Genomic DNA, 16911 nt, shown 5'->3' with positions numbered 1-16911 from the left:
ACAGACCAGAAGATGTTAAAAATAACAAAAAGGATTGTTAATCATCTTCACCGATTCCACACCGTTACTCTGGTCCCCCACTTCGAGTCTCGCCCCCCCCCCCTCCTCCAGAAACTGACCTTAGCAGTGAGTGACCCGCCTGAGCCAGTGATTCGTTGAGCATGCCTTTCCTGGAGTACTTTTCATGGAAGTACTGAGTCCGGACAGGAACTGCAGATTAGCAGGGACTGGTGAAGGAGCAGAATGGCAGTGCGCGATCAGTGTAGGTGAGCAGCAATACTTTGTTGTTTGAAAATAATTCTGTCACCACATATAAATGTTTTAAACTGTTCCTAATGTCCTGTAAAGCAACTTTTAATCCATATGGAAATTCGTAAAAAAGAACCCAAGGGACAGTACCCATTGACGACGGAGCCTAGACACACCCATTTGAATTGAGTCTCGCCCCCTCCAAAAACAGTAGCAAAAGCCTGTTCAGCCCATCACTGACCTTAGCAGTGACCTACCTGAGCCAGTGATTCGTTGAGCATGCCTTTCCTGGTGATTCATAAGTATTGAGTCAGGACAGGAACTGCAGAGCAACAGGGACTGGAGCAGGAGCAGAATGGCACTGGCAGGCATCAGTGTAGGTGAGCAGCAATACTTTGTTATTTGAAAGGGATTCTGTCACCACATATTAATGTTTCAAAACTGTTCCCAGTGCCCACGAAATCGAGTCTCGCTCCCCCCTCTGCGTCTTTTCTCAACATCATTCCACTGCTTGAAAACTCTTGCAGGGGCACAGCAACTATCTGTTTGCGCCTGCGCAGTCTGTGCCCTTCTGTGGGCAGTCATCTACTCTACTGCACATGCGCCTCATGGATGTGCAGCACAGACTACGTGGAAGAGGAGAAAGGCACAGACAGCGCAGGTGTGAACAGAGCATAGATGGGCACATGTGCAGGATTTCAAGCAGTGGATTCATAAGTGGGGAGCAGAAGAGGGTGGAGAGAAGGCGCAGAGGGGAGGACCGGGGCTCAATTCAAAAGGGCAGCGGTGATGGGCACTGCCCCTTTGTGCTCTTTTCTACTGATTTGCATATGGATCAGATGTTTTTCGGGGCAATTAAATATCAATGAAAAAACATAAAGGTAGGTTTGGGATATAGTGCATGTCAACCACAGGACACAGGGAATGGTTAAAGCGTTAACATTGATGACAGACTCCCTATACAGCGGTATTCCCATTCCTCATCGCTAGGATATGCCATCAATGTCAGATAGGTGTAGGTTCCACCTCCAGGACCCAGATCCTATCTGCAGAATGGGACTTTTGAAGTGAAGGAGAGCACACCACTAAATCATGGCCGTCCTCTATTCACCTATATGGGAGTTCTGAAAATAGCTCAGCAATTTCTGGTAGCCCCATAGCGGTGAATGGAGAGGTGGCCTTACATGCATGGTACGCTCTCCTTCACTTCAAAAGTCCCATTCTGCAGGATCTCTGAAAATAGCTGAGCGCGCTTATTCAACAATTTTCCGAACCTCCATAGCAGTGTGCTCTACATTCATTTCGAGGGCCCAATTCTGTAGATAGGAGTGGGTCTCAGAGGTGGGACTCGCAAATACCTGACATGGCGATGTGTCGTCAATGTCTGAGATGGGCCAACCCCTTTAGCGTTTTCTTTTATCTCCTTGGAAAGCCCGTTAGTAGAAATAAGAAGCCTGATGACATCTCCTGCCTAGGCGTGCTGCTATTGTAGTGAAACTTTTTTTTTTTGTGGTCAAAGTAGTGATGGCCCTCACATTTTCCACAGTCTATGATCTAGGAAGTTAACGTTTCATTTTTCAGTAAAGAAAAAAAAAACTTTTACTCGGTATTTTGAGAACGTTTGGCACTACATGTAAATTTTTGTCTTAGATGTAAAGATAAATACATTTTTCAGGGTCGAAAAAAAAATTCAAGCAAGAAAGTCCAGAGAGAGAGATGAAAAAAAAAAGAAGCTCGAGACGGTGACAAAGTGGAAAGTCCTATTCATCGTCTGCTGTGAGCAGCCATTCAATACATGTAAGAAACTTCCTGTTTTGTTAACGCGTTCTAGACCCGTAGGAAGACTATCACAAACCAGCGCGGAGAGAGAACGTAATCCAACGGAGACGGGTGGAAATGTTACACGCTCTTAAGGAGGTATGTATTTATGATGCATCTGATTTTGATGTTCTTCAAGACGTTTTGCTGTGCACTTGAAACTCCCTTCCAGATGTAGTGGAGCTTTCCTTGAGCTGGAGATGCACATGGACCTTTTGTAACGAGATTTTCTAATATACTGTATGTCCATAGTAGTGCATGTATTCCTCTCGACTGTAGCTGTCACCCGGTGGGTCACATTGGAAAATCTTGCTGCAAAAATTTCGGCTTCTGCTCCCCAACACCCCTTGTGTAAGCTACATAGACTCTTTGTAGCAAACGCTTGCAAATCTTATGGGATGTCTGCAGCAGTCCTTAGGAGTCTACTAAATTGCACTGAAAATTTCTCATTATACAAAGTGCCTGTAGCCCAGGTAGCAGGTTTATTTGTGCCCATGAGTAAAGCTATAGACAACACATTGTGTGCCAGAAGACAAACCCAGCTCTGCCGTACATACGTACCGAGCACATGGCATTACATGCTGCATAGGATTGCTATGGTAGTATAATGTCAGAATGTAAAGTTTTATGTTTCTGTAAGGCGACCGTTTTTTTTTAAGGTCCGCAAAAACGGGGTCTGTAGGTCCGTGATCCGTGACTGTTTTTTCGTCCGTGGGTCTTCCTTGATTTTTGGAGGATCCACGGACATGAAAACTGAAAAAAAAATCTAAGTCAAGTTTGCCATTGAAATGATAGGAAAAAACGGACGTGGATGACAATCTTGTGTGCGTCCGTGATTTTTCACGGACCCATTGACTTGAATGGGTCCGTGAACTGTTGGCCGTGAAAAAAATAGGACAGGTCCTATTTTTTTCACGGCAAGGAAACACGGATCACGGATGCGGCTGCCAAATGGTGCATTTTCCGATTTTTCCACGGACCTATTGAAAGTGTGCATGAGGCCTTACTGTTATGATTGAAAATTTACAATGTACGGTGTTTGTTGCCATTGTATGTTAATAGCAAAGTTTAGTGATCTGTAAGGTGTAATCGGAATCAAGACAGTTAGGCTATTTTCACATTAGCGTATTTTGCGGATCCGTCATGGATCTGCATAAACGTTTCCGTTACAATATTACAACCGCATGCATCCGTCATGAACGGATCCGGTTGTATTATGTCTTCTATAGCCATGACGGATCCGTCATGAACACCGTTGAAAGTCAATGGGGGACAGATCCGTTTTCTATTGTGTCAGAGAAAACGGATCATACATTGTGTGTCAGAACGGATCAGTCTTGCTCCGCACCACATGGCGGACAGAAAAACGCTGCAGGCAGCGTTTTGGTGTCCGCCTCCAGAGCGGAATGGTGACTAAACGGAGGGAAACTGATGCATGAGGAGAAAAAACTGATCCGTTTTGGACCGCTAGTGAAAGCCCATGACGGATCTCACAAACGGAAACCAAAACGCCAGTGTGAAAGTAGCCTTAGGTAGGGTACAACCACTTGTATGGCAGAAACGCTGCACACTTGGGGTGAACTCAGCAAAAGATAATCTGCAAACATAAATCGACATACTGCGGATTTTAAATAGTTTTCGCATGGCAATGAGATTGCTATCCTCAGGATAAGACATCGATATCAGATTGGTGGGGGTCTGACACCTGGTACCCCCAACTGATCAGCTGTTTCGAGCAGCCTCGTGTGTCGGAAACTATACGTCGTATGGAGCAGAAGCAGAAGGCACATTTATTAAAACTGTCTTTTTACGCCGGTCTTAAGCTACTTTAACATCTGCGGCACGGAGATCCAGCCGCCTGATCCGGAAGAGGATGCCGGTATTCGGCCAGACACAAACCGCAGTATGCAGCGGCCGATTCTCGGCATTTGCGGACAGATTCCGGATCCAGAGAACCCATGGCGCAGATGTGAAAGTGGCCTAAATTCCACCCCCTTGCACAGCCAGAAGATTCGGCTATTATATAAATTAGGCGCACCTATGACAGTCCTTGCTCCTGGCGAAAAAAACTACTCCAGCTCCTCGCTGGTGTAATTTTTTGCCAGGGGAAAAAAACTACTCCAGTTCCTCGCTGGTGTCATTTTTCGCCAACATTTACGCCTGTGCATTCTGTATTTTGCGGAACAGAACAGCGGGCCCCTAATAGAACAGTCCCTTCCTTGTCCGTTATGTGGACAATAATAGGACATGTTCTATTTTTTTGCCGAACGGACATACAGAAACGGAATGCACACGGATTGACTTCTGTTTTTTTTTTTTTGTGGACCCGTTAAAATGAATGGTTCCGCATACGGTCCGCAAAAAAAGGAATGGACACATAAAGAAAATACATTCATGTGCATGAGCCCTTAAATGCAGCGGTATACTAGATTATATACCCCATATCTGCTCGCCCCAGACCAAATACACCTTCACAGACCATTCCTATACAGATAGCAGCAAGCGAGACTATATTTCCTACATCTATCTCTGGGTTCATGAGTCTCCAATGGATAACAAAGCGCGGTCATTTAGCACACCTGCGTAATAATAAGGAAGTAACGAAGACGTCGTAGTGGAATAGCAAGTTATTAAGGCGAGGGGCAACTGAAAAATTGAGGAAGTCACAGCGGTTAAGAATTGCAAAAAGAAGTGAAACACCTGCTGCAGCAGTGAACACTAAAGCCCTGTTCACACGTGTCTGATACAAACTGATTTTGATGCAGATTCCGTGCCAAAATCTGGTGGAAAGCCACTTCCCATGCACGTGAATGTTGTTTTTGCAACAGTGTCACAGAATATTTCGGCCTGCCAAATTTGCGCATTGCACAAACGGATTTCAATATGAACCATGTAATAGTTGGTGGTGCTGCTAGGATTTCCCACAGATCTAAAGGGGTTGCCCAGACCCTAGTAAGTGAAGGCTTACAAAATAGGAATTACCAAATTGCCCCAGGGTTTGCAGATCGTTGGGACCTCTGCTAGACAGGCGGTTCCCTGTTTTGGCATTCAGCCATTTCATGGATGGAGAATGTGCACGTAATAACGCACTAGGCATGCAGACCCTCGAAGAACAGAGGCGTTACATGTGCTCGCTCCTCAGAAGATTAGGCCTGAACTTCAGAGAACCACTATCTCTGAGAGATCTAACAGTAGACCAGAGCGAGAAAGAAAGCACCAGAAGGTCTAGAATCTGCATGGCCGAGCATTGGAGTCAGTCAGTAAGGTATTCGCTGTTTAAGGCTGATAGACTTTACTGCTGTGAAGGGGTCATTGCTAATACACCCTTCACACTTGGACAGAGTCTAGCCCACCGTATCTTAATTCTGTACCCCTTATCTGGGAACTGCAGACATGTTTTGCACGAACCTTATTGCCATCCTTAGATTCTGCACAGATAGAGGCATTAGAAAAATTTAAAGGAGTACTACAGACCCCATCATTTCTCACATCCATACATTGCTATCAGAGAAAATTTCCACTGTGAATTGTTCGGAACTGTGTTTTGATACCGTTGGGTGCACTACAACTCCCAAACAGAGACTTGTCTATTTTCTACAACTGATCTGGTTGCTGACTCCAGTACCATTCGCCAGACACAGCACCTACATCTCCTGCATTGCACCATAACGCCAAGTACACACCATCTGCCATCATCCGGCAGGAGCCTCAACTTTACCGTGTGCCCGGAGGGAAGAAGGGGGGGCTTTCTATCACTACCCGGTCCTAGAGAGCATGAAGATTGCCACTGTAATTTATGTGAGTAGCTGTTGCAGCCACTACCACTCTCATCATCAGCTCCTTCTGGGCTGCAGCACAAGGAAGTATTACTCATCTGAAGTGGAAAGACATTGCTAAACCTGTGAACGTGTGTTGCAGTCTGTGACTTCCTGAGCAAACTCTTCCCTTCTGCAGTTGACGCCCTAATTTCCTATTGTAAAGTAGAATATGATACATAGATAGACAAACAAATATGAGATAGACAGAAACATAGATATGTGATAGATTGATAGATATGAGATAGATAAATAGACAGATATGAGATAGACGATTCTGCAAATTATAGACCATATCCTCTTCTGGTCCATATTGCAGATGCATATAGTCATCTCTACTGATGGGAGTGTGATAGATGTGGAGGGCACACAGAAGGTATCTGTATTTTCTGGATCCTTGGTTTGCGGACAAAAATATGGCCACGGCTGTGGAAGCCTAAGTCTACATTTACACGATCCTATGTGTTTTGCGTTCCACAAATTGCGGATCCGCAAAAAAAAAAAGATGACGTTCTGTATGGCATTCGTTTTTTTTTTCTCGGATGCATTGTATCAATGCCTATCCTTGTCCGCAAAACGGACAAGAATAGGACATGTCCTATTTTTTTGCGGGGCTACGGAACGGACATACAGATGCGGATAGTTCACAATGTGCTGTTGGCATTTTTTGCGGACCCATTGAAATGAATGGGTCTGCATACTATCCGTAAAAAAAAACATAATGGCCACAGAAATAAAATACATTCTTGTGAATGTAGCCTAACAAAGTTGGAACCAGTCCTGAAACCCCAAAATCAGGGTGTGTCCTTTCTGCTGCTTCTCAAGGGCCATGTCCTTTATGATGCAGCTCTCTCCCTATCACAGCTCAAGGGCGCGCCCTTTCTGCTGAAGCTCTGTCACAGCTCAGAAGGTGTGTCCTTTCTGCTGCAGCTATCTCCCAATCACAGGTCAGTGGGCATGTGCTCTGCTTCTGCTCTTCCCCTATCACAGCTCAAAGGGTGTGTCCTTTCTGCTGTAGCTCTCTCCCTGTCACAGCTAAGGCTAGTTTCACACTAGCGTTCGGCTGTCCGCTCGTGAGCTCCGTTTGAAGGGGCTCACGAGCGGACCCGAACGCTTCCGTCCAGCCCTGATGCAGTCTGAATGGATGCGGATCCGCTCAGACTGCATCAGTCTGGCGGCGTTCAGCCTCCGCTCCGCTCAGCAGGCGGACACCTGAACGCTGCTTGCAGCGTTCGGGTGTCCGCCTGGCCGTGCGGAGGCGTGCGGATCCGTCCAGACTTACAATGTAAGTCAATGGGGACGGATCCGTTTGAAGATGCCACAATATGGCTCAATCTTCAAGCGGATCCGTCCCCCATTGACTTTCAATGTAAAAGTCTGGACGGATCCGCTCAGGCTAATTTCACACTTAGCTTTTTTTTGCAAATATAATGCAGACGGATCCGTTCTGAACGGAGCCTCCGTCTGCATTATTATGATCGGATCCGTTCAGAACGGATCCGATCGAACGCTAGTGTGAAAGTAGCCTAAGGTGGCATATTTTCTATCCAGCGCTCTCCCAATAAAAATTCCGGGGGCATGTTCTTTTTGCGGCCGCTCTCTCTCCCTATCACAACTCATGGGGGCATGTTCTTTTTGCTGCAGCTCTAGCCCTGTAACTGACAGCTTCTAACACTAGATATGGATGGCTGCAGTTACTGAGGCGGATCGAGAAAAAAGGAAAAGAGCAAACAGCAGATGGCGCTAGACAGATACATTTTATTGAATAACTCAAAAACTTTGTTACATTCAGTAAGGCTACTTTCACACTAGCGTTCGGCTGTCCGCTCGTGAGCTCCGTTTGAAGGAGCTCACGAGCGGACCCAAACGCCTCCGTCCAGCCCTGATGCAGTCTGAATGGACGCGGATCCGCTCAGACTGCATCAGTCTGGCGGCGTTCAGCCTCCGCTCCGCTCGCCTCCGCACGGACAGGCGGACAGCTAAACGCTGCTTGCAGCGTTCGGGTGTCCGCCTGGCCGTGCGGAGGCGTGCGGATCCGTTCAGACTTACAATGTAAGTCAATGGGAACGGATCCGCTTGAAGATGTCACCATATGGCTCAATCTTCAAGCGGATCCGTCCCCCATTGACTTTACATTGAAAGTCTGAACGGATCCGCGCAGGCTACTTGCGCACTTGCGAAATGTTTCTAAGTTATTAATGCAGACGGATCCGTACTGAACGGAGCCTCCGTCTGCATTAATATGATCGGATCCGTTCAGAATGGATCCGATCAAGCGCAAGTGTGAAAGTAGCCTTACAAAGGTATTCAGATCCAGGTGCTGCTGTGAAAAACGGAGACTATTTTTTATGGGGCAAGCCCTTTATGAATTTCTTTGCACAATATTCAAAGAATGGATACTAACATTTTGTAAATCGCTGCTGCTTCTTTTTAAAAGATGGTTCGTGACCTTTATGTGAAATATCTGCAACACAAACATCACACAACTCCCTGCGGGACCCACAGAATGCAGACCTTTCAAGAATACGGCAGTCGTATTTTTAGCCGGGTCTTTCCTAAGTTAGCTGAAGCTTGCAAAAATATGTAATAGCAAATTTAGAAGCCTCCCCCGAGTCCCCCATCACTGGCGTTCATTTCCCCTCTGGAACGACGCGTATAAGAATTGTGGTCGAACAATTGACTTTATTTTCCAACACTGGCACGACATAATTCCAAAAGTTTGTCGAGTTGCGCCAAAGTGACTGTCAGCGTCTACCTGTGCTGCTGTGGGGGGCTACTCCCTGCATCTCTCACTTACACCACTCGCTATGCCACAATATTTCTTGGGTGCCCAGATACCCACAGCTTCAGACATGTGCCATGCAGTGTACCGTCTCAGGCCACCAGGTGGCCCACACAATTCCAGTCCAAGTCCTTGTTAGATATGGTGCAGTGTTGCTTTCAAGAGGGTTATCCAGCTTTCAAATCCTTCTGGGCAGCCTTACCCCTACTCCCCATGGCTTCAGTTCCGGCTCCTCCGGTCCACAGAGGTCCCCTTCTGGAGTGGATGGGGGTCAAGTGCACCACTGCAGCCAATGACTGGCTGCAGAGGCACACCTAACCCCCATCCACTCCAGAAGTTGAAAAGCAGGGAACCAGAGCTGGCTGCAGCCCCCGTCCTCTCCGGAATTTGACAAGCATGGAAGTGGAGTGCTGCGGCGGAGGAAGGGGGTGGGGTGGGCAACCGCTTTAATGAACCACTCAGGTCCCAAAATTTCACAAACTTTTTACAAGCATACAAACTTGTCTCCTGGCAGCTAGTCTTGAACGTTGCCTCCCAGGCCCTGGATCTAGCACATTAGGTTGACATTTACTACTGTGGCTGCGCCAGAATTCTGGCACCAACAAAATTTGGCGTGTTTTTGGCAAAATGTCATCTCATTTTTAACATATTTATAAAGCAAGCAAGCCAACTAAAATAGTCAACTGCACCCCGCACGTCAAGGATACATGGTTTAGGGCTCATGCACACAAACGTATGTATTTTGCGGTCTGCAAAAAATATAGATGATGTCCGTGTGCATTCCGTATTTTGCGGAACGGAACAGCTGGCCCCTAATAGAACAGTCCTATCCTTGTCCGTAATGCGGACAATAATAGGACATGTTCTATTTTTTTGTGGAACGGAAATACGGACATACGGAAACTGAATGTACATGGAGTACCTTCAGTTTTTTTGCGGACCCATTGAAATGAATGGTTCCATATACGGTCCGCAAAAAAAAACAAAAAACGGAACGGACACGGAAAGAAAGTACGTTCGTGTGCATGAGCCCTTAGCAGGAAAGGGAGTATAACATTTTGCATCAAAATATTGGCCAACCTGTAGGTGGCATTAAGGATGGCTTCACATCACGTTTTATGCCATCGTTTGACGTATACATAAGAAAAAAAGTCAAGTAAAAAAAAGTTGTTTTTTTTTTTACAATGGTAAAAAAAATATATATTTTTTTTAATAATATAACTCTATGGTGAACGGATGCCACCGTATGGCATCAGCCTGAGGCATCCATTTAACCTATACGTTTTTCGTATGGGTCTGCTAAGACCCATGGTCGGTCTGAGGGCCATCGGCATATCTCTCAGCTGCAGTTCTGAGGCCCACAGGTACCTGGCGAGGCCACTGGCATTTTCTTCATTCTCCTTCCACTTTGGTTAGTGCCAGGCTCTACATGGGCCCACACTGACGTTTGGCATCTCCTCCTCATGTCAGTTGGCAGCCCGGGACCCATGTTTACCCCTGGGCGGTGGACTGCCAGCCCTTACATCCTAAGGGCTACAGGTGCACATACAAATATAGGGGCAACAACATTCTTAAAAGGAAAATCCACAATTTTAAAGAATACAGATGCATCTCAATAAATTAGAATACGTATTATCGAAAAGTTAATTTATTACAGTAATTCAGTTCAAAAAGTGAACCTCCTATATTTTATAAATTCATTACACACAAAGTGATTTATTTCAAGCGTTTATTTCGGTAATGTTGATGATTATGGCTTATAGTTAACGAAAACCCCAAAGTCTGTCTCAGAAAATTAGAATATTATAAAAGTTGGCCTACTGAAAAGTCTGTCCAGTATATGAACGCTATGTGTTATGGAAGCCCGGGTTGCTTGGATAGCGGCCTTCAGCTCATCTGCATTGTTGGGTATGGTGCTCCTCTTCTTCCTCTTGACAATATCCCGTAGATTCTCTATGGGCTTTAGGTCAGATGAGTTTGCTGGCCAATCAAGCACAGTAATACCGTGGTTATTAAACCAGGTATTGGTACTTCTGGCAGTGTGGGCAGGTGCCATGTCCTGCTGGAAAATGAAATAAGCATCTCCATAAAGCAGAGGGAAGTATGAAGTGCTCTAAAATGTCCTGGTAGATGACACTTCTGATGTTGGCTCTGGATCAACAATAACTTGACGCAAGAAATGCAACAGTTGTAGTCCATGTCCTAGATACGTCTGTGTGTGGTGCTCCTGAAGCGCTGACTCTAGCCCCGATCCACTCCTTGTGAATCTCCCCCAAATTCTTGAATGGTCTTTTATTGACAATCCTTTCAAGGCTGCGGTTATCCCTGTTGTTTGTGCATCTTTTACTACCATGATTTTTCCTTCCACTCAACTTCCCATAATATGCTTCGATACAGTACTCTGTGAATGGCCAGCTTCTTTAGCAATTACCTTTTGTGGTTTACCCTCTTTGTGGAGGATGTCAGTGTCACAGATGAGGTATGGGAGGGAACACCACACAGACAACAGGAGGGAAGTGAAAAGCCACTAGGCCTCCACGCTAGGGAAAGGGTCACCTCCTATAGAACCCTACTCCTTGCCCTGACTCCTATCTGTATGTGCACACCTTGAAGGTAAGAATGCCCATACACCGGAACCTGGAGGACCTTTAGACCCTAAAGAGCCTATGGGTATTGGCAGGGCTTGAGACGACCCGTTCCTTCCCAGATGAAGGAACCAGCGTCTCCCTGAGGCCTAGTAACAACAGACATGGGGAGGGTAAACAATCCACAAAGAAACGAGAGACTTAACTTCGTAGTGAGATGGAACTCCAGAGAGGACAACACACCAACTCTTCCAAAACCAAATGAAGCTATCAACCGCATAGCCAGGAGGGTGAGGTCAGACTATATAGGGGAGGTGTAATGACCACTAAGCTACACCTAAAACAAGGGGTGGGGTCATGAACAACAACAACACTGAAGCAAAAGAGGCTGTTAGATCCCTTCACATGTAGCCAGTCTCTTCGATCTGACATCTGTCACAGGAGGGACCATGACAGTTAATGACTGTATTCTGGACAACTGTTAAGTCACCAGTCTTCCCCATGATTGTGTAGCCTACTGAACCAGACTGAGGAACCATTTAAAGGCTTATGAAACCTTTGCAGGTGTTTTGTGCTGTTTATCTGATTACAGGGTGACACCATTAGTCTACAATATTTAATCATTTTCTGAGATATTGACTTTGGGATTTTCATTAGATGTAAGCCAGAATCATCAACATTAAAATAAATAATTGCTTAAAATAGATCACTCAGTGTGTAATGAATCTATAGTAATTTAATTTTTAAATTGCACCTTCACCTTACAAGTATCAACGTTATGTTGCACTTATGCAGTGAACCTCTTTTTTTCACTGGTGGTTTAGATGCTTGTTGTGTCTATGCACTTACTTCCTGGTGAGCTTGTTTTATCTATGCACTTACTGTACTTCCTGTTGAGCTTGTGGCAGGGGCGTAGCTATAGGGGAAGCATAGGAAGCGGCTGCTTTGGGGCCCGAACTCAGAAGGGGCCCAACTAGGAGGAGAACTAAAATATTTTATATACAGGGCCCCCCACTACAGTATTGGACAATGACATTATACACAGTGACACGGAGGGGCTGCTGGGCCCCATCTGAGAGAGCGATCTTGACTAGCCACAGGAGTGGGGGTTGCACAGAAGTTGCAAAGAAGTTGCTGGGGGAGGGGGTCCCATTCAAAAATTTGCTGTGGTGCCCAGTCATTTCTAGTTAAGCCACTGGCTTGTGGTGTCTATGCACTTACTTCCTGGTCAGCTTGTGGTGTCTATGCACTTACTTCCTGGTGAACATTGTGGTGTCTATGCACTTCCTGGTGAACATGTGGTGTCTATGCACTTACTTCCTGGTCAGCTTGTGGTGTCTATGCACTTACTTCCTGGTGAACATGTGGTGTCTATGCACTTACTTCCTGGTCAGCTTGTGGTGTCTATGCACTTACTTCCTGGTGAGCTTGTGGTGTCTATGCACTTACTTCCTGGTGAGCTTGTGGTGTCTATGCACTTACTTCCTGGTGAGCTTGTGGTGTCTATGCACTTACTTTCTGGTCAGCTTGTGGTGTCTATGCACTTACTTCCTGGTGAGCTTGTGGTGTCTATGCACTTACTTCCTGGTGAACATGTGGTGTCTATGCACTTACTTAATGGTGAGCTTATGGTGGACTTGTACTTACATTGGCACGTAGTATGGTTGACAATAGACAAGATTGTCGGCAAGTTCAACCAAGGCAAGGATGAAGATGTGAAGAACAAGAATTCTATACATTTCCATAAGCATTAAAGTTTTTTCCCGGGACCCAGTCGGTCATGCAAACCCACCTTAATATTACACCTATAGGAGAACGTTTGTAATATACTTACTGTTCTGAAGTTCCACAGTTCGGCCTCCAGGGAACCACCAACATCACGTATTTTACCGGGGTTTCTGGCATAGGCTGTGAATGGGACGTTGCTTCCGTTATGGATGAGGCTAGAACTATTCCATCCACAGATGAGGTGTATTCAGGAGTTTGCACATGCTCCAGGCAGAGGAATCGTTCTGGCCTCATCCACAACAAAAGTGACATCCCAGACCAGAAACCTGGTAAACGATGTGACACTGGTGGAAGCTGGATTTTCAGAATAAAAGTGTCACGTGGCCGGGTTCCCAGAAGGTTTGATCTACGCAACTTTGGAGCGGCAAATATATTACACACCACAGTGTTGTGTGCCATTTTCTGAAATTCTCCATAAATGGGTCTTCTGAATTCTGGAATTCCTAAGGTCTACAGTGCTCTGCAACATATCAGCTCCTCACACATATGAAAAATATGAGTAGTATGTGGTGCACGAGACATCACGTGTCTAGATACTGTAGATACACAGCCATTATCGGTCAACTCTATGGTCGCTTTAATTGATTTCCGAATAAAAAAAACACCACAATGAGGAAAGGGCGGTTTCACCAGAACATATTGAGGTAATTGTCTGAGCAAGAAACCGTTAATAATTAAATTACTCGTTAGTGGTTTTCCTTCCTCATTCAGCACATTTCTAAGACTTCTAGTATTAGGTCTGATGCATGCGACAGAGCTCTATGCACATTATGGTGGCATATGGAGTCCCTACGGCTCATAGGCAATTCATGTTCTGCCATATAGTGCCTTCATATGGCACCATACTACCGAGATATTCTCCCACAGAAGCAATGTTTTAAGGGCAGAACACTTCTGACCTCCCCTCATGGAAACAGTACAGCCATATAGACTTCTACCTGTGCCGGCTCATGGCTCCTTACAGTTGTAGGGAGCTGTAATACCCCATATACTGTATATTAGCCCTTAAAGGGGTTGTCTAGGATTTTACAACTGATGGCTTATCCTCAAGATAGGTCATCAATATCAGATCTGCGGCGGTCCAACACCCTGCCGATCAGAGGAGCTCCAGCACAGGAACTACACTATCTGACTATAGTTCCAGCGCCGGAGCAGATGATTGTCAGGGGTGTGAGGTGTTGGACCTCCTCTAATGATATATTGATGACCATCAATATTAGGCTATTAATATGGGCAATCAGTATTAAAATCCTGGAATACCCCTTTAAAGAGGTTGTCTTGCCACAGCCAACTCCTTGAATATGGAAGCATCTGCAATTATCCGCAGACCGCTATCCATGGTCCAGTCAGATGTCTCCTCTTTAGCAAAACTTACTATTAGGCCTCTAGCACATGACCGTATGGCTTTTTCAGTATTTTGCGGTCCGCAAAAAACGGATCTGCAAAGAATACGGATGATGTCCGTGTGCATTCTGTTTTTTGCGGAACAGAACAACTGGCCCCTGATAGAACAGTACTATGCTTGTCCGTTATGCGGACAACAAATAGGACATGTTCTATCTTTGAATGGAACGGAAACGGAAGGCATACGGAGTATCTTCCGTTTTCTTTTTTGCGGATCCATTAAAATGAATGGTTCCGTATACGGAACTCAAAAAACGGTACGTAAACGGGAAAAAAAAACGTTCGTGTGCAAGAGGCCTAATATGGCAGCCATTCAGATGATCCATGGATGCCTTCAATCCATCAGAATGTGAGCTATTGCTTCCTAGAGGCTCTTAGGCTCATGGAAGAGGGTCCAAAGCAGGACCCTCTATGATGCCCCCTATGGATAGGGATTATCTGGGACCACCGCTGCTTGTACGTGGTCCTTTTTTTAACCTGGTCCTTGTATCTCTAACCTGTTTTTTTTTTTAATTTGTTTTCATTTGCAGTAGCCAAAAATGAAGCAAAAATTTGCAGGAGGCAATGTTTCCTGGGCCCTGAATTCTACAATGGGGACATCGAACAACACCACGGCACCGTGCATCCCACCCTATTATGAAAGTGCCCTTTTCGTCATTATACTCTACAGCATCGTCCTAGTCATTGGAATACCGGCGAACCTTTTAACCTTATGGCTGACTTTTTTACAAATATGGCGAAAAAACGTGCTGGCGGTTTACCTGTTCAGCCTGTCTCTAAGTGAACTCATGTACCTCGGGACGATTCCCCTTTGGATCCTGTACGTAAGAAACGACCACAAGTGGCAGTGGGGACCGACGGCTTGCAAAATTACGGGCTATATTTTCTTCAACAACATCTATATCAGTATTCTGCTTTTGTGTTGCATTTCTGTGGATCGTTACTTGGCCGTGGAATACGCCTTGGAGTCCAGAGGGATCCGGAGGCAGAAAATCGCCATTATTGTCACCGTGGTTCTTTTCAGTTTGGTGGCGCTTATTCACTCCCCCGTCTTCATCCTCAGTGACGGCGACCAGACGGAAAACCAAACCACTTGTTTCGAAACGTTACCAATACCCCCGCACGTCGCTCATTTCTACGTGGCCCGGTTTATTGTTGGATTTTTAATCCCTCTGTCAACTTTGACTTACACCAACTTCGTGATCAAAAAGAGGATCGAGACCAGCGTCAGCTTCACGGACCAGCAGAAGACCAAAGTCAAGTACCTCGCCATAACCATCATCGTCATATTCATGATCTGCTTCGCTCCGTATCACTTTGTGTTGCTCGCCCGGAGTATTGCTTACTACTTGGAAGAAAGCGATAAAACCTTCTGCGATTTCGAGCAGGAGATCTACACGCCCTATTCCATGTTCCTATGCCTGGTCACCGTCAACAGCGTGGCGGATCCTTTCATCTATGTGTTGGTCAGCGAAAACGTAAGGAAAGATATCTGCAGAGCCATGAGGGGCTGGAGGAGACACCTCTCCATCAATACCAGGAGTGACAGTACCTACCCCCATACTCCCAATTCCAGAGATCAACACTTGGACAAAGAGTATTCAACACATAGTGGAGCCGCGGTGACAGATACACTGCAGAAGAGGAGTTAGTCCGACGGTGCGCTGTCGAAATGCTAACAAATTGCCGTGGCGCGTGATTTTTTCTCAAATTTTATTTATGTTATTTATTTGTATGACCTGTGTAAATATCCATCGCTTTCTCTTTCCTTAAATCCGCCAATTAATAAATTTCCATTTGAAATAATATTGGGGGTCGACTTCATTTCACGCATTTATATATCGCCAACATACTCTGCAGGGATATACAGAGATTGCCATTGGCACCTCTCGGCTCATAATCTAAGTTCTGAATTAAAGGGATCCCAAGAGTGGGGGGGTCCCAGGTCTTCTTTTTTATGGAGCGACAGGCCAAGCCTCCACCCTACTCTATGTGTTCTCTATCTCCGGTAGTCCCATAGAGAATGAATGGGGCTGCAAGCCGCTCGTCAGGACATGGGACCCCCATTCTTGGTATTGGTAGGGTTCCCACTGGTCGGACCCCCAGCGATCGTTAGATATCCTGTAGACTCGGTACAATCCCATTAATTGACATCTGGAGATTTATGGCATATGAAAAGGTTATGCTATGAATGTCTGATTGGTGCATGTCTCACCTCTGGCATCCACACCTAACTCAAGAACCGGGGCCCAAAGTGAATGAACAGCACAGTGCACATGCGCAGCATCGTCTCTGCTATTGGACTTCTGAAAATTGCCAAGTGAGCGTGCTCGACTATTTTCAGAAGTCGCATAGCAGTAAATGGAGAGGAAACTGCGCATGCGCAGCTACCCCTCCGGTCATTGCTATGGGACTTTCGAAAATAGCCGAGTGAATGGGAAAAGCTGTGCAATGTGTGGCTTGCTCTCCC

At 45.7% G+C, this 16911-nt stretch overlaps 1 protein-coding gene across 1 annotated transcript; it reads left to right on the top strand.

The window, feature by feature from the left end:
• Nucleotides 1-1756: 1756 nt before the first annotated feature.
• Nucleotides 1757-16200, top strand: LOC122922298 (probable G-protein coupled receptor 132). The gene is made up of 2 exons (XM_044272861.1): nucleotides 1757-2166; nucleotides 14972-16200. Exon 2 carries the CDS (start codon nucleotides 14981-14983, stop codon nucleotides 16091-16093), a length of 1113 nt encoding a protein of 370 aa, XP_044128796.1. The 5' UTR covers nucleotides 1757-2166; nucleotides 14972-14980; the 3' UTR covers nucleotides 16094-16200.
• Nucleotides 16201-16911: the final 711 nt, after the last annotated feature.

This window comes from Bufo gargarizans, unplaced genomic scaffold, assembly GCF_014858855.1.
Source record: "Bufo gargarizans isolate SCDJY-AF-19 unplaced genomic scaffold, ASM1485885v1 fragScaff_scaffold_13_pilon, whole genome shotgun sequence".
Taxonomy (NCBI): domain Eukaryota; kingdom Metazoa; phylum Chordata; class Amphibia; order Anura; family Bufonidae; genus Bufo; species Bufo gargarizans.
This window is presented reverse-complemented; position numbering and strand designations above follow the sequence as displayed.